At 44.2% G+C, this 21,002-nt stretch overlaps 1 protein-coding gene across 8 annotated transcripts in view; it reads left to right on the top strand.

Annotated features, from left to right (window-relative positions):
• Nucleotides 1-21,002, top strand: part of LOC131691471 (liprin-beta-1) — a 151,435-nt gene that overhangs the window by 108,567 nt on the left and 21,866 nt on the right. For 7 of the 8 annotated variants that reach the window (XM_058977885.1, XM_058977891.1, XM_058977888.1 and 4 more), the window contains 3 exons: nt 16,141-16,491; nt 16,551-16,731; nt 16,828-17,253. In XM_058977885.1, the coding sequence (XP_058833868.1) occupies nt 16,141-16,491; nt 16,551-16,731; nt 16,828-17,253 (958 nt within the window). The remainder of the gene's footprint in view (nt 1-16,140; nt 16,492-16,550; nt 16,732-16,827; nt 17,254-21,002) is intronic. The other variant, XM_058977893.1, reaches the window with a different exon arrangement.

Raw genomic sequence — 21,002 nt, forward strand, 5'->3', positions numbered from 1 at the left:
CTGCAGATATTCCGGAAGGTGGAAGCGTAGAAGATCAATGGACCGCCATCAAGAACGCCTTCTTCGCCACCGGCGAGAATAACCTGGGTGAGCTACGTACCCAGAGAAAACAATGGATCACAGATGACACCTGGAAAAAGATAGAGGAACGAAGGACGCCAAAGCCGCGATTGAGCGAGCTAAAACACGATGAGCCAAAGCCGCAGCCCGTCAGCGCCATTCGGCTCTAGAGAAGGCAGTGAAACGCTCATGTAGACGGGACAAAAGAGCGTAGGCAGACTCCCTAGCCGACGAAGGTGAGAAAGCCGCAAACACTGGCGACATCCGTCTCCTCTACGATATCTCACGCCGCCTTAGTGGGACAAAGATTATGGCTACGATGCCCGTCAAAGACACGTCTGGACAGTTGTTAACCGATCGCGCTGACCAGCTGAAACGCTGGTTCAAACACTTTGAAAACCTTTTTCAAGTGTCGGCCACGCCACCAACAACTCGGTATGATCCGCCAAGGGTTTGACGTATTACCCGCGTCAACACCGAAGCCCCATCATTGCAAGAGATAGAAGCAGCCATCCGGAGCATGAAATCGAACAGAGCCCCAGGGGTCGATCGCATAGCAGCAGATATGTTCAAAGCTGACCCCGTAGTATATGCACAACTGTTGCATCAATTATTCTACAAATTCTACAATACCGCGACTTTTCCGGCCGACTGGATGCAAGGCGTCCTAGTGAAGGTACCCGAAAAGGGTGACCTGACTGTGTGCGATAATTGGCGGGGCATAAGTATTGCCGAGATACACAAGAAAAAGGTTTTCTTACTTTGGAGTGACTCCCAGAAATTAAAATATTTGATAACTATTTTTGCACCGTAAATTGTACCGCCAAAAAAAAATCATCATAAATAACACACAGTGTTTCAAATTTAGAAAATTTACTTGATATACTCGAAAACACAATATCGCCAACAACTTCTACAAAACAAAATGTTTTGCAGCAAAAACACATTGGATAAGTTTCACATAACTTGAGATACACAACGAGAGGCAGCGCTCTATGTCTAATAGAAACGGAGAAAAAGAGATTCCGCCAACTAGCCCCGATAGGCTTAATCAGTTGTTAATAAGATTGTATGACAACTAAGTTATATCAAGATTTCGCTTTTACTTTCAACGAAACTGTTCTTGGCAGCACTGCTTCAACGGAATCCAATCAATTCAATCCGTAGATACAGAACACTAGATTATGATTGTCGCTGGTGTTCCCATTGTTTTCGCCTCGGAACATGTTTGTTTTGCTTCCAGTATATATCTGTCAAAGTATCGAAAGCCTCTCTAGTAAAAGTCGTTGGTCCGCGCTTTTGGTACACGCAGAAAAATATGGCCTGTTTTTAACCACAAACCGTTTAGTTGAATTTCAAATTGAGTTTGCCTATTTTTCATTTCAGTCCCGTTTATTCTGCTGTGATATTTATGAATTCAAGACCGAAAACGTCCAATGCATAAAATTTGCAATAGAATAAACGAGAGGCAAACAGAAAAATGATGTGATATCTGCTATGTAACAAATTTCTATGTGGTATACTATTATAATTTCTTTAATTTTCCCATGATATTTATGCGTGACAGGTAATTTTTATTTGCTACTACAAATTGCAAAAAATATGTGTAAAATCAATATATTCAATATAACGAATTATTGTAACATAACCTAACGCCATATTCCCCATATATTTCCCGGGGCCCGGGGCCCGGGCCCCGTGGTGGTGGAGGAACGCTACGTGGGAAGCTGAGCTGCAAGCAACCGGGCGGGTCATAGGTGGTGGATAATGCTTAATCGCGATAGCAAATAGTTGTGATTCGCGACCCGAACCAGCAGCGGGGGCTGACTGTGGGTGTGGTAGGACGAGGTAGTGGGCCCTATACGTTCTAGGCCTAAATACCACATGCCCTAAAGCAGCCCTGACAAGGCGAGCCAGCGCCGCCTTTAAATAAGCGCTTAGCCCAAATCCCAAATCCCTCTCCTCCCGTTATCCTTCCTTCCTTCTGCGGCATTTCGCCCATCTAAATATGGAAGCTGTTCTTCAATGTCAGCTTCTTTCACCGAACAGCCTAGATAAGCCGTGTAGTGTCGGTAGTGGTTGCTTTAACCGGCTAAGAATTACACTACGGACTACCTGTTTCAGTGGTAAAAATCTACCAAACAGGGAACCCCAAAACCATAGTGTCATGCGACCCGTGCTATGGGTAAAATTGTTGAGGGGGTTTAAAACATTCTCAATGGCGAACGGAGCCTGGGAAGAGTTGGGCGAACTCCCCAGTATGCTGCATTACGCAGCGGAACGTTCACTCTACACACCGATTTTTTCACCGATGATCCACTTAATTTTGCCGAATTTTTGTTGGCTGGGGGTTTGCTGAGACTCTCGGCTGATGGTAGTTCGGTGAAGTTTTGTTGAGTTTCGATTATCAAATTTCGATGTGTACAGATGAACCTGCCCAGAGGCCGTGTGGTATTTGGCCTAGAATTGAGCCACTGGAGTCTTGCTCCGATGTCGTAGGAGGCGACTGAAAGTAGGAGACCCTAAGTCAAGGTGTAGTTCCGTGCCGAGGACTTAATGACTGGAGGGTCTAAAATATGCCAGTCGCGCACGGAGCATTTTGGGTTTTGCCCTTACTGTGTTATGCGAATCTCTGACACAGTGGACCATTATTTTCTTCGCAAACCGTGGGAATTAAATGATCATGTCCCATTTAAACCTGATATGGCTCGCTATATGCGTTAACATCCCAACTCGCTTGGTGTCCTCTAGTTGTTGTGCGATTTGTGTTGGAGATGAAATGTACAGTTCTCTAATCAACAATGGTTAGAATAGCACAAATCAATCTCCAACATAAACGTACAGCAACTATGAATTTATCTCGACTCATGCAGGAAGGTAAAGCTTCCATAGCATTGGTTCAAGAACCGTATTTCCATAAAGGAAACTTCTTTTTTGGCAAGTTACTTAACACTGTCTTCATTGCTTACAACAAGACAGGCATGACTAACCCACGTGAAATGCCTCGTGCTTGCATTCTTGCAAATAAGTCTATTGACGCGTGTCTCATATCGGAGCTCACAACTCGCGATATCGGTGTTGTCACAGTTACACTGACTGTCGGAAACGTAGACAAAAAATATATATATTGTTCAGCATACCTACCGCATAACGAATCATCTCCTTCTGATGATTTCAAAAGCGTTGTATCATATTGTAGCAGAAATGGGCTTCCGCTCATTATCGGCAGTGATGCGAATGCTCATCACATCATTTGGGGCAGCTCAGACATCAATCTGAGAGGCTCTGAACTGATGGAGTACATAAGTAGTACAAATCTCCATATTCTGAATGTGGGAAACCGACCAACTTTTGCGAGGTCTGGGAGGGAGGAGGTGTTAGACATAACACTTTGCTCTGATAGAATTTTGCATGAACTGGGAAATTGGCAGGTTCCAAATGAAACTGAACCGTCTCTATCCGATCATAAATATATATTTTTCGATCATTTTGATGTCACCTTCAATGTGGTGACATATCGTAATCCTAAATCTACAAACTGGGACCTCTTTTTGGAAAACTTGGCGACTAAATTTCATGGATATTTTCCAACAATTAGTCAACTAGACGACTTAGATGACGTCGTGGATACGACAAACTCATTCATATTAGCATCCTACGAAGAAGCTTGTCCACTTCGTACTGTTAAATCGACTAGGGGAACCCCTTGGTGGAGGGCTGAGCTTGATAGAATGAAGAAAGTTATGAGAAGAGCTTGGAACCGGCGTCAGCGTGATGACTCCAGGGCTTTCAGGTCAGCTCGTAGTGCATATAAGAAATGTCTTAGATCTGCAGAACGGGCTGGCTGGCAAAGCCTATGCACTAATGTCTCTAGTCTGAACGAGGCTAGCAGATTAAATAAAATTCTCTCCAAATCGAATGATTTTCAGATGAACTCCTTAAAAACCAGAGATGGTGTTTATGTGACGGACGAAAAAGATGTTCTTAATTGTCTCTTCGACACACACTTTCCAGGTTGTATCGATCCGGAGTTGAACAATGTTCACAGATCTCATTCTGGTGATTCGGACTCGTGGGCGTTAGCACGCACATTGGTCTCCACTGAATCGATCAAGTGGGCAGTTGACAGCTTTGCTCCATACAAATCACCCGGAAAAGATGGAATACTTCCCGTGCTACTGCAAAAGGGATTTGATATTCTTAAACATGTCTTGAAAAAGACTTTGCTTTCAAGTCTTGCTACCGGGTATATCCCGAAAGCATGGCGAGAAATAACTGTTAGATTTATTCCCAAAGGGGGGCGCTCAAGCTATGAAGAAGCCAAGAGTTTTAGGCCTATCAGCTTAAGTTCTTTTCTTCTGAAAGCTTTGGAACGGATAATCGATCATCACATCAGGAACGTTAGTTTAGTTGAATATCCACTGCACAACATTGAGAAAGCCTTCTCGCTCAAGCAATCTAGCTTGGGTGTATTCCTAGATATTGAGGGTGCTTTTGACAATGTGTCCTTCCAGTCTATTCTGGAAGCGACGAGCGGTCATAGGATACCTGCATGTATCTCAGGTTGGATAAACGCAATGCTTAGTAACCGCATACTTTGCTCGTCACTGCGACAGGCTGAGATACGGAAGTTGAGTATTTGCGGTTGTCCTCAGGGCGGCGTTCTGTCACCTTTGTTATGGAACTTAGTAGCTGACGGCTTGTTGAAGAAACTCAATGAGCTTGGATTTCCAACCTACGGGTTTGCTGACGATTACCAAATACTAATTACTGGATTTTGCATCGGAACAATCTTTGACTTAATGCAACAGGCATTAAGAGCCGTCGAACAGTGGTGTCGACAAGTTAAACTATCAGTTAACCCAAGCAAAACTTCAATGGTTCTTTTCACGAAGAAGCGAATAACAACCGGGGTTCGTTCCTTGCAGTTCTTTGATTCTGAGCTGCTGTGTGCAGATCAAGTCAAATACGTTGGAGTCATATTGGATTCCAAACTGAATTGGTCTGCTCACATTGAGTTTTTTTTTTTTTTTTTTTTACAATGGAGAAGACCTTTATGTCCTAGCCCAGTACACGTGCTAACGGTAGGGTCCAATCTACCACACGGGGTGCACTGGGGGCGTGTCGGACTCGAATGGTGACCAGCCATTAATACCGACTAAACTCCATTGGGCTCCGCCATCATTCCTCCCAGGAACTACCTCTCGGTATTACTTCTGGGGGGATGGCTGTACTAAATGTACTCATTCACTCTCACTCGCGCGATCATACATCCTGTATGAGGCTTACTTGGGTGCTCTCTCAATCACACTTTGATTCACTCTCAAACACTCCCACATGAGGCTGACTTTTGTGCTCACCTTTTACGTTCCATGTGAGGCTGACTTGGGTGCTCACCCTATCACCTGATTCACTCTCAATCGTGCCACTCTATTGTACCTTTGTCACTCCCTCTGGCATCCCATGTGGGACATTTTTCTTAGGCCCCACTTCTGACATACCATGCGAGGCTGACTTTTGTGCTCACCTTTTTCATTCCTTGCTAGGCTGACTTTTGTGCTAGCCTCTACCAACCTGTGAGGCTGACTTTTATGCTCACCCTTAACATGCAGTGTGAGACTGACTTGGATGCTCACCCTTTCACTCCTCTGCCACGCCATGAGGCATCGATAGCTTAGTTCCAACATACTACGCTACGACCCTCCCGTCTTGGCATGAGGCAGTCCACTTATACGCCTATACACTCACTCTTCTGTCTTGCTTCGGGGTGGCTGGGTTTACCCCTTACGCGGTTGCCATTCGCTGCGCCAACCTACCTCGGCATGAACAGACCATTCACTCTCTTATTTTGCGCTTGGCCTTTTTCGCTCCAGCTAACCAATCACTAGTTAGCCGTGCCCGCCGTCTGTTGCTCGGTTCGCCAGATTACCTGTAGCCTACTGGCAATCTGGATGGTAGCAGCCGAGACTGCGTTCCACTTCTCCACCGTTTGACACATCCGCTGAATAAGGGTATCCGGGGTTGTGTCCCAGCCACAGACGTCAAGCATTGCTCTTCTTTCGACGTCGAACCGATGACATACGAACAGTATGTGTTCGGCAGTTTCATCTACACCTGGGCAGTCCGGGCAGACTGGGACCTCCGCGTGCCCGAACCTGTGGAGGTACTGACGGAAACAGCCATGGCCTGACAGGAATTGTGTCAGGTGGAAGTGAACTTCCCCATGGGGTCTTCCCACCCAGCTCGATATGCTAGGTATCAGCCGGTGGGTCCACCTACCTTTCGAGGAGTTGTCCCACTCACGCTGCCATCTGGCGACCGAGGTCACCCTGGTGCGCTCGCGGGCTCCCCTATTTCCACGTAGCTCAAAGCACTCCTCATCTTCCCGAATGACCAGCCCGACTGGCATCATGCTCGCTATCACGCAGGATGCATCGTGTGATACCGTGCGGTAGGCAGATATCACTCTGAGGCACATCACGCGGTAGGTGCTCTCCAGTTTCTGTAGGTAACTGGTTACCCTCAGTGCTCTTGACCATGACGGGCCGCCGTACCTGAGAATAGATACGGCAACGCCTGCCAGTAACCTACGTCTACTGGCGCACACCTTTGAGCTGTTGGACATCATTCTCGATAGTGCCGCAACAGCAGTCGACGCTCTCTTGCACGTATAGTCGACATGGCTGCCGAAGGTCAGCTTGTCGTCTATAATGACTCCGAGAGACTTCAGACTTCGCTGTGAAGTGATCGCGACTTCTCCCACATGGATAACTGCATGTTGTGCCGACTTGCGGTTGTTGACGATAACTACCTCCGTCTTATGATGAGCGAGCTCCAGGCCTCTCGCGCTCATCCATTCCTCCACCGTGCTAATTGCGTGTTCTGCGGTTAGTTCTACCTCAGGAATTGACTCCCCGTAGACCTCCAAGGTTACGTCGTCGGCAAAGCCGACGATCTTGACCCCAGGAGGGAACTTCAGTCTCAGAACCCCGTCATACATGAGGTTCCATAACACCGGGCCTAGGATCGAGCCCTGCGGGACTCCGGCGGTAATCGGAACCCTTTTCTGACCGGCATCGGTCTCGTATAGCAGTACGCGGTTTTGGAAGTAACTTTCCAGGATCCGGTACAGACCCACCGGTAGGCTAAGCCGGTGTAACGAGAGCGCGATGGCATCCCAGCTTGCGCTGTTGAATGCATTCTTCACGTCAAGTGTCACTAACGCACAGTATCGAATACCTCGCCTTTTTCGTTGGATCGCTATCTCGGCAGTATTTATTACTGAGTTGAGAGCGTCCACTGTGGACTTACCCTTCCGAAAGCCAAACTGGTTGCTTGACAGACCGTCCGTACCTTCCGCGTACGGGGTGAGCCTGTTGAGGATGATCCTCTCAAGCAGTTTGCCAGTCGTGTCTATCAGACAGATTGGTCTGTACGCCGATGGGTCGCCTGGCGGCTTCCCGGGCTTCGGCAACAGCACCAGTTTCTGCCTTTTCCATCTATCGGGGAAACGGCACTCGTCAAGGCATCTCTGCATAGTTAGCCTGAACATGTTCGGGTTCGCTATGATCGCTGCCTTGAGAGCGTTGTTCGGAACTCCATCCGGCCCTGGAGCTTTGTTCATTGCTAGGGATTTAGCCACTGCGAGTAGTTCTTCGTTCGTCACTGGAGCCACCATTTCGACCGTGCCCGCACTGTCTCGTAGTGCAGGTGGCCAGGGGCTTGTGGCTCGAGACGGGAAGAGTACTTCGATAATCGTTGCCAACCGGTCCGGAGACCGTTCTGGGGGTGAGGAGCCCCCTTTGGTCTTGGCCATCACAATCCGGTAGGCGTCACCCCACGGATTCGCGTTGGCACTCTCACACAGGTTGTCGAAACACGCTCTCTTGCTGCTTTTAATAGCCTTGTTAAGGGCTAATTTCGCAGCTCGAAACACTTCACGGCGGTTCTCTCTTGCATCCTCGGTGCGAGCTCTTTGCATCCTACGTCTAGCTCTGAGGCAGGCTGATCGTAGAGCTGCAATCTCGGCACTCCACCAGTATACCGGGCATCTGCCGTTTCTTGGCAGTGTTTTTCTCGGCATAGTGGCGTCGCACGCGCGTGATAGAACAGCTACCAGCGCATCCCCGCTTAGACTGTCGGTGTTGGCCTCCAGTCCCAGGGCCGCGGTGAAAGCTTCGCTGTCGAAGTGATTGGACTTCCACCCGCTTACCTGACAGGGATCTCCCGCCCTCGGATGCTGCACACCATAGTTGATCTTAAAGCGGATTGCTAAATGATCACTATGGGTGTAGCCTTCGTCTACCCTCCATTCCATGCCTGGAGCCAGACTCGGGCTGGCAAAGGTCAAATCAATCCACGCCTCCACTCCGTTTCTACGGAATGTACTAGCGGAGCCATCATTAGCTAGCACAGTATCGAGTTTCGCAAACGCTTCCATTAGCGCTTGACCCCTGCTATTTGTACAGCGGCTGCCCCACTCCACTGCCCAAGCGTTGAAGTCTCCCGCTATTACTACCGGTTTCCGGCCCACGAGGTCCGACGAGAGCCTGTCGATCATCTGGTAGAACTGTTCTATTGGCCACCTTGGTGGGGCGTAGCAGCTGCAATAGAACACACCATTGATCTTGGCAATCGCCACACCCTCGGCGGAGGGGTGTATTACCTCTTGAACCGGGAACCTTCCCGTTGTACAGATTGCCACCATTCCAGACCCGTCCGACACCCAATTGCCGTTGCCGGCAGGGATGCTGTACGGGTCTGATAAGAGGGCGACATCTGTCCTCGACTCCGAGACCGACTGCCACAGCAGCTGTTGGGCTGCTGCACAATGGTTAAGATTTAGCTGTGTGACTCTCACGGCTTCTTCTTATTTAACTCGCCGAAGGGACACGAAGGTCCGCCCATAGCATGTTTATGGGCTTGCTTCTTGCTGGTGCAGATAAGGCACTTATATGCCTTAGTGCACCCCCGCTCTTTATGCCCCTCCTCGCCGCATCGACGACATAGCTTGCTCCTGTCTAGGCCTTTACATTCGTAAGCTTTATGGCCGGATTCTAGGCACCGATAGCACCTGTCCACTGAAGGCGGCTGGGGTATACTAATAGGGCATACCGACCAGCCGATCTTCAGCTTCCCTTTCTCGGTTACCTTTTTGGCATCCGCATTCAGTAGCCTGAGGTAGGCTACTTGGGTGCCAGAGGGTCCGTCCCTCAATCGCACAGAGGCCCGCTCGATTGTGACGCCGCATTGCTCCTTGACGGCTGCGACGACGTCTTCTGCGGTCGTGAACTCGTCCAAGTGCTTGCACTGGAGAGTTGATTCCGCACCTAGCGACCTGATTTGGGCGCCCTCGCCAAGGACCTCTTGAGCCAAGGCCTTATATATTGCACTTGATTGTGCGCCTCGCTTCAGCACCAGGAGCATCTCTCCCGTGTTGGTGCGTCTTACGCTACGCACATCCTGCCCAAGGGCCGAGAGGCTTTCGGCCGCCTTCATCGATTTAAGGACATCGGCGTATTTGTCCTTGTCGGTTTTTAACCACAAGGCTTCGCCTCTGTCCTTGGCCTTCCTCGCAGGCCGCGGTACCTCCGGTTTCGGTGCCGGCTTCTTCTTGGTAACCAGCGTCCAGGGGTTTGAGCCCCCCTGCCCCGGTCGTGTCGGGTTGCTGGTACCATCGCTCTCCACAGCGAGGTCACTCTCGCCCTCGCTTACCTCACCCAGGCGGCGTTTGGCCTTGACGGTTGCACGCCGAGTGGTGTCGGTTTTGGCACCCTCTCCTGGCGACTTCCTAGGGCGCTTCGCATTCGATGCCGTCTTGCGATTGCCCTTTCCCTTTCCCTTCGAGGGGAACTCGGTCGCCGCTTGCTCACATTGAGTTCAGAATCAAGAAAGCGTGCATGGCTTTCGGGCAGTGCAGACGAACTTTTGGAAAGACCTGGGGTCTCAAACCTAAATACATCTATTGGATTTACACGACAATTGTACGTCCAATACTGTCATACGGATGCCTTGTGTGGTGGCAGAGGGGCGAGGTGGTAACAGTCCAGTCAAAGCTAAACCATCTGCAAAGAATGGCGCTCATGGCGTTGACTGGTGCTTTCACCACGACTCCAACTGCTGCTCTTGAGGCACTTCTAAATATCAAACCATTACACATACACTTAAAACAAGAAGCACTATCATGTGCATACAGATTGCAGGTTACTGGGCTTTGGAACAGTAATCATGTTGATCTTGCTACCAGTCATACACGATTGTGGTCACAAATGGTTACATGGGGTGAAGATATTCTTGCTCCCAGCGATATTACACTCACTTGTAGTTTTCCTTACAGGACATTCCATGTGAAGATTCCCTCTCGAGAGGAGTGGTTGTCTGGCTTTATGGAAAGACAACAACAAACGCAAGTAGTCTGTTACACTGACGGTTCTCTGATGGAGGGACGTGCTGGTGCTGGTGTCTACTGTCGTGAAATTAGATTGGAACAATCTCACTCACTAGGTAGATACTGTACTGTATTCCAAGCAGAAATCTTTGCGATTATGTGCGGGGAGCAATCGGCCCTTCAACTGAGTTTGTCCGGCAGAGTTATAAACTTCTGCTCCGATAGTCAGGCTGCAATCAAGGCCCTTAGCTCAGACAAATCTCGGTCCAAGCTAGTGATCGCGTGCCGGACCCAAATCGAAGAACTAAGCATTGTCAACACTATCTACCTTGTCTGGGTGCCCGGACATTGCGGTATTACTGGAAATGAATGGGCTGACGAATTGGCCAGGGCAGGTTCAGCGATTGACTTCGTTGGTCCTGAGCCCGCGCTGCCAATTTCGACAAGTTGGATACGGGAAAAAATACGGTCCTGGGCTTCGTCCGAGCACCGCAATTATTGGAGAAATCTACAAACGTGTCGCCAAACAAAGGCGTTTCTAGAACAACCATGCCCAGTGGTTTCGAAAAATCTCTTACATTTTTCGAAGCTCCACTGCGGCATGCTGACCAGGGCTTTAACCAGCCACTGCAAACTCAATTATCACATGGCAACTATTCAGCGCGCTGAGTCTTTTTCATGTAATCTTTGTGAATCCGACTACGGAACCTCATATCATCTGATATGCAACTGTCCAGCGGTAGCGCAATTGCGATTTTGAGTCTACAGCCGTCCTTATATTGACGAAACCATGTTTGGTCGACTGAAACTCAGAGACATACTAAAGTTTCTTATCCAATGTGGTAAAGAGCTTTAGGCTTATTCGCAGGCAAGTTGAACTACTTGTGAGTTTAACTTACCTGTTGTTTATTTTTGTTTTGTGCTGTTATTTTCCCACCCTTCCAATTCTACTTCCCCACACGTCCTTGTCCTTTCCTTCCGCTCAGGAAATGATGAAAACACACGGCAAGGCACAAATCCCCGACTATGTACGGGGAACGTGCCATTTGAGCCAATATATTCTGATTCCTGATTCCTGATGGTGGACATGGCCAGTATAATAACAAAAAACATACTACAACTATTTCCAATATTGTTCGTCAAAATCCTACCGTTGATTTATACGTTTTTATTTATATAGTATTTCGCTAGAAAACTATGTTTGAACTATACGAGAAATAGTAGAAACTTGGAACTAAGGACTATTTGTGGTATTGTACATATATAGTCCACGGAAAAAAATGTTCGAAAACATCGTCGTTATTTTAACATAACCTAACGCCATATTCCCCAGATTGTTATCCGGCTGAAAACAATACCCCAAATGACGGAAACAATTTATGGTGTGGCGTGTTTATTGTCAAATCACAGTATGTCATATTGTGAAAAAACTATAGTACAAATAATTCATTTATTGTTCTCGTTTATGCGGGAGATGTTATCAAATCAATTAAATTTTAAATATAATTTTACGTACAAATAAGTTAAAACTTAAAGTTCACCTACATATCTTTGACATAAGCTGATTCGGAAAAGACCAAGAACAGCATATGGCTCAATGGCACAATTGCGAAGTATATAAACATTTTCTAATCCAGTGAGTAAAAATTTCTGAAGTGGCCCCCCCATTTTTCTCAAAGTGGTGAAATTTGCAAAACATGTTTTAATTTTATTGTTTAAGTACCCCTAAACATCTTCGTGAAATATTTTGTCGTTATTCGAAATATTTCTAATAGTTTTAGTTAATTGAAAATTTATACACCTTTTTATTATAATATTTTTTACAGCCAAAGCTTAATTTCGAATTGCACCAAACTTCACTGGTGATTTAACAAATGTTTAGTCTTGAAAATGTTGAAAAAAGTTTTAACAAATGTTAACTATTTCTACTATTTTTTAAACAATTTTTCAAAAAAATACTGTTTTAAATGGTTTCTTCATGCGATATTCATACCGTTTAAGTTGTAAAATGTTGCATATATTATCAGCTTTCAATTCCAAGAAAAAAAAATTTGAGCAAACATAAGGTTTTTAAAATATTTGATTTTTTGTGTTACCCGGCATGCGAAAAACAACGCGCGAGCGAAACAGTCGCTGGTCGCCACGGCACGCTTGGACAAACATCGCATGAGCGAGTCGGTGGGAGCTCGCCACGACTCTGACTACATCAAATGCAAAGCTAGAGAATGAGTTTCGTTGCGATAGTCTTACCGATAATACCCAGTGTAACACATCCTGTGTCATCTGAAAATTTACCATCTAATTTACCTTCATCAATTGTTATTGCATTTCCAGGAAAAGTTTTTTTGTTGTTGAGAAGCGCGAATTTCATAGTGCAAAATAGAGAATCAATTTTTTTGAAATAACTATTCGTCCAATCAAACCATTGTCATTTTATTATAATTGTACAAACAGTATAATGTATAATCAGCACAAACTAGCTATATACGCGATAGTTTATTTATTGCTTCATTGAAAATCTGTTCTTGCTCACGGGAGAACAACCATTTCTTTAGCATATGTAAATATCAATTCGATTGCATATTTGCAATCCAAATTTTATTTATTTTAATTTATACGTATCAACGGAAAGATTTTCCCTCGCACAATGGTTATGTTTTTTTATTTTATGCAAAGAATTACTGCACTCTTCCAGGTGACCTATCAACCATAGAACTATAACTTAATTCAACAAACGAAAACGATGCAGTAATAAACAGTATGTACAAACAATATAAACAGTATGTATGTATCAAGTATAATCGCACCAACTGGTCTCCTAAAACTGATTGATTAAAGGACGATTCAGACGATACATCAGCTTCCGTCAACGTCAACGGAACGTCACCGTTCCGTCAGGATAAGTTACATGCAGTTAAATGGAGGCATTCACACACAACATCAACGGCACGGAACGTTTTGACGTACGGCATGTGTGAACGGACGCAAGAGAAAGTATTTAACTTATCCTGACGGAACGGTGACGTTCCGTTGACGTTGACGGAAGCTGATGAATCGTCTGAATCGCGCTTAAGTCCGCCACACGCCATTTGCCAACTTTTATACTTGTCTAAACGTGTCGCGGAGCGTACGGCAGGTTCGCTAGTGCAATGTTGGTCCAAGCGTGCCGTGGCGACCAGCGACTGTTTCGCTCGCGCGTTGTTTTTCGCGTGCCGGGTATCACAAAATATCAAATATTTTAAAAACCTTATGTTTGCTCAAAAATGTTTTTCTTTAAATTGAAAGCTGATAATATATACAACATTTTACAACTTAAACGGTATGAATATCGCGTGAAGAAACCATTTAAAACTGCATTTTTATGAAAAATTGTTAAAAAAATATTAGAAATAGTTAACATTTGTTAAAACTTTTTTCGACATTTTCAAGACTAAACATTTGTTAAACCACCAGTGAAGTTTGGTGCAATTCGAAATTAAGCTTCGGCTGTAAAAAATATTATAATAAAAAGGTGTATAAATTTTCAATTAACTAAAACTATTCGAAATATTTCGAATAACAACAAAATATTTCACGAAGATGTTTAGGGGTACCTAAACAATAAAATTAAAACATGTTTTGCGAAATTCACCACTTTGTGAAAAATGGGGGGGGCCACTTCAGAAATTTTTACTCAGTAACAAGTCGTTATACTTATTCAGATAATCTACCCAGTGAAAATGTTCTCTCGATGGGCAACCATTTGAGCAAAAGTCATCAACCCTTTAAATTGCCACCGGACTGGCCATCATGAGAACAAGCACTTCCGTGTAATGGGGATGAATTCTAAATTACACCCGATCCGTGTCTCAGTCTCAAACACACAGCCGCAGAAGAATAAAAATCAAAAGAACATGCCTGTTCAAACATGCCTGCAGATATTTTCCTTCAACCTACCAGAAATTGAAATAAAAAAAATGCTGTGAAATTACAGTTCCCCCAAATGAACGCAGACGGAAGGAATGTAAAAATCAGGGATAATCCTAACCGCAGAATTTTAATACGCCCTTTAAAAAAGATACCCAAACAAATGCAAACAAGCAGATGACATCCCGCATACTGCTGACGTTGCTTTCATCGAAAAAAGGTTAGAAGAATCGGTTTACCGTTTTACCAAGCTGACCTGATTATGTTTCGTAAGAGATCCTTTTATAGAATCGGAAAAGGTTTAAACACAGATAACAGACGTTTGCGTTCGTATCTAAAATGTGTGTAAACACCTGCATCGGCAGTTTCAAATAAACTGAGTGACTAAAATACATTAGGAAAACATTACACCAATGATTGATACTAAGCAGGTAAACGACTGAGATACAAACAAAGTTTTTGCTGTGTGTTAGAAATATAACTGTCATTTGTAACTGGTATCAGGAAGTAGTAACTTGCCGCTAGCTGGCGCTGTGATCGGCCACTAATCGATGTACGGGCATTGCGTGCAAACTTGGATACAATGGTGATTCACGGGTGCAAAACTGATTCCAATGGATGTATAATGTATTTTTATTCTAATGTTTACATAGTATTTTCCGGGGAAAGAGGTTCTAACTTATATGTATGTCTGTACTCTGTGGTATAGACGCAGAAAACAGACATCCATCTTGAGCGTTAAAGTTTTGTAAAAAGTTTTGTATATTAAAAAGTAATTGAGATATCACCACCAGGTGCGCCACTGAGTTTGATTGAATTGACAGCTAATCACATAAACCTTACTATTCCCGTTAAAAAAGAAATGGCGCCGAAAAATTTCGTGAAGAAAACAAAACATTTTGCATTTCAAAAAACCGGTTGAGGTTAGATATTAGATTAAGGATATCAAACCAAACTCCTTTTGTTTGCTTTTCATCTGTGATTGAATATAAGCAATCAGAAATTTTTCTGGTTGTGATAAGGCGATATGGCGGCTCTAGTGTTCACATTTGAACAATATTGTAAACTTTTTTATTAGAGCGGGTGTCTGTTTTTTGTGATATACCAATTTGATAGTAATTTTTTTATAAGCCTAGATTTCTGTTTTTTTGCGGTTTAAAGTTCTCTGGAGCAGCACGTCTCAGCTCTCACTGCTAGATGGATGGAAAGGATGTTGATTGGTTCATCATCACCGTTACCACCATCATCACAATGCAGAGCGAAACAGTTTAGCTTTTCCGGCTTGGGTTGTCTTTTCTAATGCGAAAAAAATGGTCCCTCTCAGAGCGGCGTCCGTTGCTTTTTTGATGACCGGCCACACTGTTGTCGGCGTGGACATTTGCAGCTCTGTTGTGATTTCCCGGGTTGTTTTGACTTTTCTTTAAATTCACTGTAATTACCGGGGACATTTTTGATGCGGGAAATAAGACCAGAAATGGTTGGAATGAGAACGCCAATGTCATCACTCTCTGATGGCACACAAGAAGTAGGGAGCGACGAGCTGTAATTAAAAGCACTGTGGATTTATTTTTGACGCAATTTTTCGCTTTCCGTAATAGTTTATTTAGTTTGTAGAATTAGTAAGATGTCGCTCTAACATGCTGCACATAACGCTGCTTCCGCTTACATGCACTATTAGCTAAATAGCATACCATCTTCATATCTTTACTAACAAAAACTCTCCAATCTTCATACACACTCCACAATCGCTATTCTAAACTATACCATGTTAACTCTCCCTCCCAAAGGAAATGCTTTCCCGCTCGTCGCTGGAAACCCAAAAGCTAGAACTGATGTCAGCCATGAGTGAGCTAAAACTGCAGCAAGCGGCCCTGGAACGCGAAAACCTAGAACTGCGCTCTAGTCTGGTAAACGGCAGTGGTACACTTAGCAACGGAACCCTCCTAAGCAGTAGCACCCTCAACAACAACAACATCACAGCGAGTATCATCCGACGAGCGACGCCGATGCTTGGTATCGGCCGAATGGTGACGTCCACACCGGGAAACTCGATCAACTCGTCACCGCTGCATCATGGAAGCCACGGCAGTCTACCGCAGCAAGTCGTTACAAACTTACCTAGTCCAAGCACGCCAAAAGTATAATAATTGACGGCATTTCAGTGTTTGTCCTTAATAATCCTCGCCTTCAATTTCAGACCCCACCAGCATCCTACCGGCAGCGAGTGGACATACACTACAACAGTCTTCCACGGCAAGCATTCGCAACGACCCTATCGACAGTGAGCGGATCGAGCGGTAGTTCCGGTGCAAGCGCCACAACCAACGGTTCCTCCAGCGTCGACGCGAACGCCAACCTACGACGCAACGTAGCATTCGGTAATTATCTAGCCTCACTCGACAGCTACATCAATACCTTACATTCTGAAGACGAAGCGGCCGTAGCTGAACAGTCCGCTTCCGCTTCCCTTTCAGCAATCGCTCCCGCAGTCGATGTCGAACGTGGTGCCTCTAGCAAACCAGCTTTCAGTATGTCTTCATCGATGAATGCTCTCTCCCTAACCTCCGCGCTGGGTTCCAATCTGAAGGGTCTCAAACCAACTTCCGTTTCGGTGCAGAACATCCACTGCTCGGAACCGGTCGGTACATCCCGCGAACAGCTAATCGACCTCGATCAGGATCACCAGGAACGGGCAACCACGGAACCTCCGTCCGGGTCAGCCACGGTGGTGGAAGTTCCGAAATCTCCACAGGATGCGCGAATGGCTGCCAAGAGTACCCCGGCTATAATGGCTGAATCTTCAACTCAGCGGCAACCATTCTTTCCAGCCATCGCCACCACAGGCAGCATCGTTGAGCAGACGATCGAGAAAACACGTGGATTTTCAGTGCCAAATCTAGGTTCTATGTCATACTCTAAGTTTCTCTCTTATTTCCGTCTGCCGCTGCTAACTGTATCCCCATTGGCTTCCGCCGCTGGTTATTGTTTGAGTGTTGATGTTCGTCCGTTTCGTTTGTATTTCAATTTTCTTCTAGCACTGGAACATCGTTGAGTTTGTGAATATTCTAATTTGATTGTTCATTGTGTATGACGTTTTAATTAACACTTTCGGCCTAAGTTTGAACGTTATTTTTGATCGCTAATCGGTCAATAGATCCAACAGCAGAGCAATCTTATTCTGAAACTGTTTTTAAAAGTACCACGCTTTTAATTTTATTATATTCATTTGTTTTAATTTCTGCATTACTTCACACTTATTTTTTAAATTGTTCAATTCTAGAGAAAATTTTCAATAGAACGTAAGTAACATTGAGAGCCTCTCTTTGTTTATAATTTTCCAGTACATATCGAAAGCCGACGGTTTTTACTACAATATTATGCAAAGAGTAGAGTAGTAAATGTTGAAATGGCCGAGTAATGAACAGAAGAGAAAGACCTCAAAGAGAATCTCTCATTGTTACTTACGTCCTATTGAAAATTTTCTCTAGAATTATTTAAATTTGGTTCTAAATCACTCAAAAAAGGATAGTCAGCAGATGACCTATACTGTTTTGATCCAAGAGCAGTATCTGTCATTAGTCATTCTAACCCAAAACAAACTGCTCCATTATTTAACGTATAGAACAACGTTTTGGTTAGGTTTTGAACGTTTATATAATTCAGCCATATCGCGATAAATTTTTGATATTTTCATACGAATTTTTCAGAAATACTTCTAAGAACAAATTGCTGTAGATTTTTGATATTATGAATTATTGATATTGAAATTGGCGATTATCTAAAGAGGTAAGTGTTAGAGGGGGCGATCATATGAAATAATAACATTTTTCTCCTCGCAACTTTCTGGATTCCATTTGGGGCCTAGAACAACTGTGCAAACTCTAAGCTCGATCAGTGAAACTATATTTTTGCGCCCACGGTTTAAAGTATACCTTGCTATGGGGAAATCGACTTTCACAAAATAATTCTTCCAAGAGTTGCCCGTTATCACCTAAAAATAAATCAATGGAAAAATTTTATAGGAAATTTATCAAGGGATGAAGGCCGCGAAACGAGCTAATGTTTGTAAAAAAAATGTTGATAGGTAAAAAACTAAGGATGCTATAACAGATCATAACATTACATCGAAAAATAAGGGGCCATACACTAATTACGAAAAGGGAATATGGGGGGAGGGGGAGTTTCAAAAAATCTTAAAAATTCTTATCTAAGGGGGATGGAGGGTTTGTCCTTTCTTACGTAATATCATAAAACAAGTATGAAAAATGAAATCAATAAGGAAAATATTCTTTTCATTAGAAAATGATACTATTTCTTATTTCTGCCATAAACATGATGTATATCCAAAACGAGCACATATTGTACATAATGGTTAAGGACGGGCGGACCTCGAATTGAAGTGTTTTGCGGAAGGATATAATTGCTAAATTAGTTATGGAATTTTGTTGAATTTTCGCTTCCGCTAGGTATCCGGGAAATGTTCTATCATGTGATTGTCAAAGATCTTGTAGACCGAATATTTCCAGAGTGTGAACTGCATTTGACTTCAAGAAAATTCGAAGATGGCCATGTCGGAGCTACGCGTATGATAAGCGTCACAGTTGGAACTCAGAATATATTCACGCCAGAAGAGGTTTTACATCACAAGGAAATAGATTCAAACGAAGTGGAATATAGCGGAACAGACTATGTGGACCAAGCCAGAGTTTCTGAATATCTCCCAACAGTTATTCTGAAATTTCTACTGAGAAAAATTAAGATGCAACTTAAATTACTGCTGATGACTACAGTTAAATTTTGTCATAAATTTTCTTATAATAATTCTATAAGTATCGTTTTCGCAATCTTAATATTTAATTAATTCAAAATGATTTTTTAATTACGAAAATCATGATAAGATCTTACGTAGGGGGGAGGGGGAGTTCAAAAAAAACTTACGAACACTTATCGGGGGGAGGGGGAGGTTGAAACGTTCTAAAAAAGCCTTACGTAATTAGTGCACGGCCCCTAAGCTAGTTTTTGAGTGCACTCAGAATTGAATACATCTATTTGAATTTTCTGTGCTGCATACTGTGTTCAAACATGTGCCAAAAAATAATATTTTGACTTGTGACGTGAAAATTTCTGGTGGACGGTGGACAATGATGACAGGGAGAAAAATATTAACTTTCAGTTTCAAGCCGACGGTAGATACATGGCATCGGTTGCAGATTTGGACGGCCTTCATCAGGGAACATCATGACGTAGGGTTGTCCTCCTCGAACCGGCAGGGGCTCCTCCGAACGATTTCGATGTACGGCTTAGTTGCGGATCGGCAACACACTGAGTTGCGCATGTGTACAGATATCACTATTTGCGAGCCTAACACGTCGGATGAGCATCTAATGTGTAGTGATGTGACATGAACAGAGGCATCACACGAATGAAGTCGCGACCTACATTCATTCCTCTAAACCAAGGTTTCGTTGACACCTTCGGGATGATAGAATCCAGCCACCGTCCTAACTCTTCATTGCTTGTCTGCCAACTTTCTAGCGTCCTCTGACGAAAGATATTGAAAAATTCATTGGAGCAGCTTGATCTTTCGTAGATATTACCTTCTAAAGCCCGCCTTAGCTAAAGAGTCCGCTTCTTCATTACCCGGAATGGAGCAATGCAAGGGGATCCAGATTAAGGTTATCTTGTACGATCCTACAGATAAAGAACGCAAAAGCTCCCATATTTTGCCCAGGAAATAGAAAATGTGTTTCCTAGCTTTCACCGAACGAAAAGCCTCTATTAACCTTCCGGAAGTCGCGGTAGTGCACTGAGTGCCCGCTGCTCTGAAAATCTAGTGAAATCGTCTTAACGCACCAGCGGTTGCTCGTTCAGTGGGCCATTTGCGCGACTTCCGGTGGGATAAGCTGAGGCTATTCGCAACAATAAAGTAATGATCGATGGGCAAACTATCAATAATGCCAAGGATATACTAGAGGGTAGCAAGTTCTGCGACGTAAACTGACGCAGGATCAATGAGTTTGAACTAGGCTTTGATAAGGTTTTGATTGAATATACCGAAGCCAGTGGAACCGTGGAGACTTGACCCGTCGGTGTAAAACATCTTATTGAAGTCGACTTCTCAGAACACAACAAAAATGTTTGGTATCACTTGCGGTCGTGTGTGATCCGGGATTCCTCGAAACTCATCTTGCCCGGATGTGTCGAAGATTACAGTTGAATCAGAAGCATGAGAAAGATTGACACGATTCTGACAATATGAAGAAGAGCTGATGTTTTGTGCCACATAATCGAAGTACAAGGGCCTAAATCGGGTATGAGAATTGAGCTCGACTTTTATATCTGACAGTAAGCCATTCTCTTCGTCCTAATTGATGAGGCGAGATAGGATCATTTTCTCGAACAACTTCCGAATACAAGACAGCATTACAATCGGTCGATACGAATTGTGATCGGAAGCTGGTTTTCCAGATTTTTGGATGGCGATGACCTTCACTTGCCTCCAATTTTGACAATGTTATCCTCAAGAAACTTTTTAAATAAATTCAACAAGCGTCTCTTGGCAGAGTCTGGCAGATACTTAAACTAGTTGCATTTGATTATGTCTGGCGATGAGACTTTATTATCACAAGACAAGAGAGTAAGTGACAGC

This window comes from Topomyia yanbarensis, chromosome 3 (genome assembly GCF_030247195.1).
Source record: "Topomyia yanbarensis strain Yona2022 chromosome 3, ASM3024719v1, whole genome shotgun sequence".
Taxonomy (NCBI): domain Eukaryota; kingdom Metazoa; phylum Arthropoda; class Insecta; order Diptera; family Culicidae; genus Topomyia; species Topomyia yanbarensis.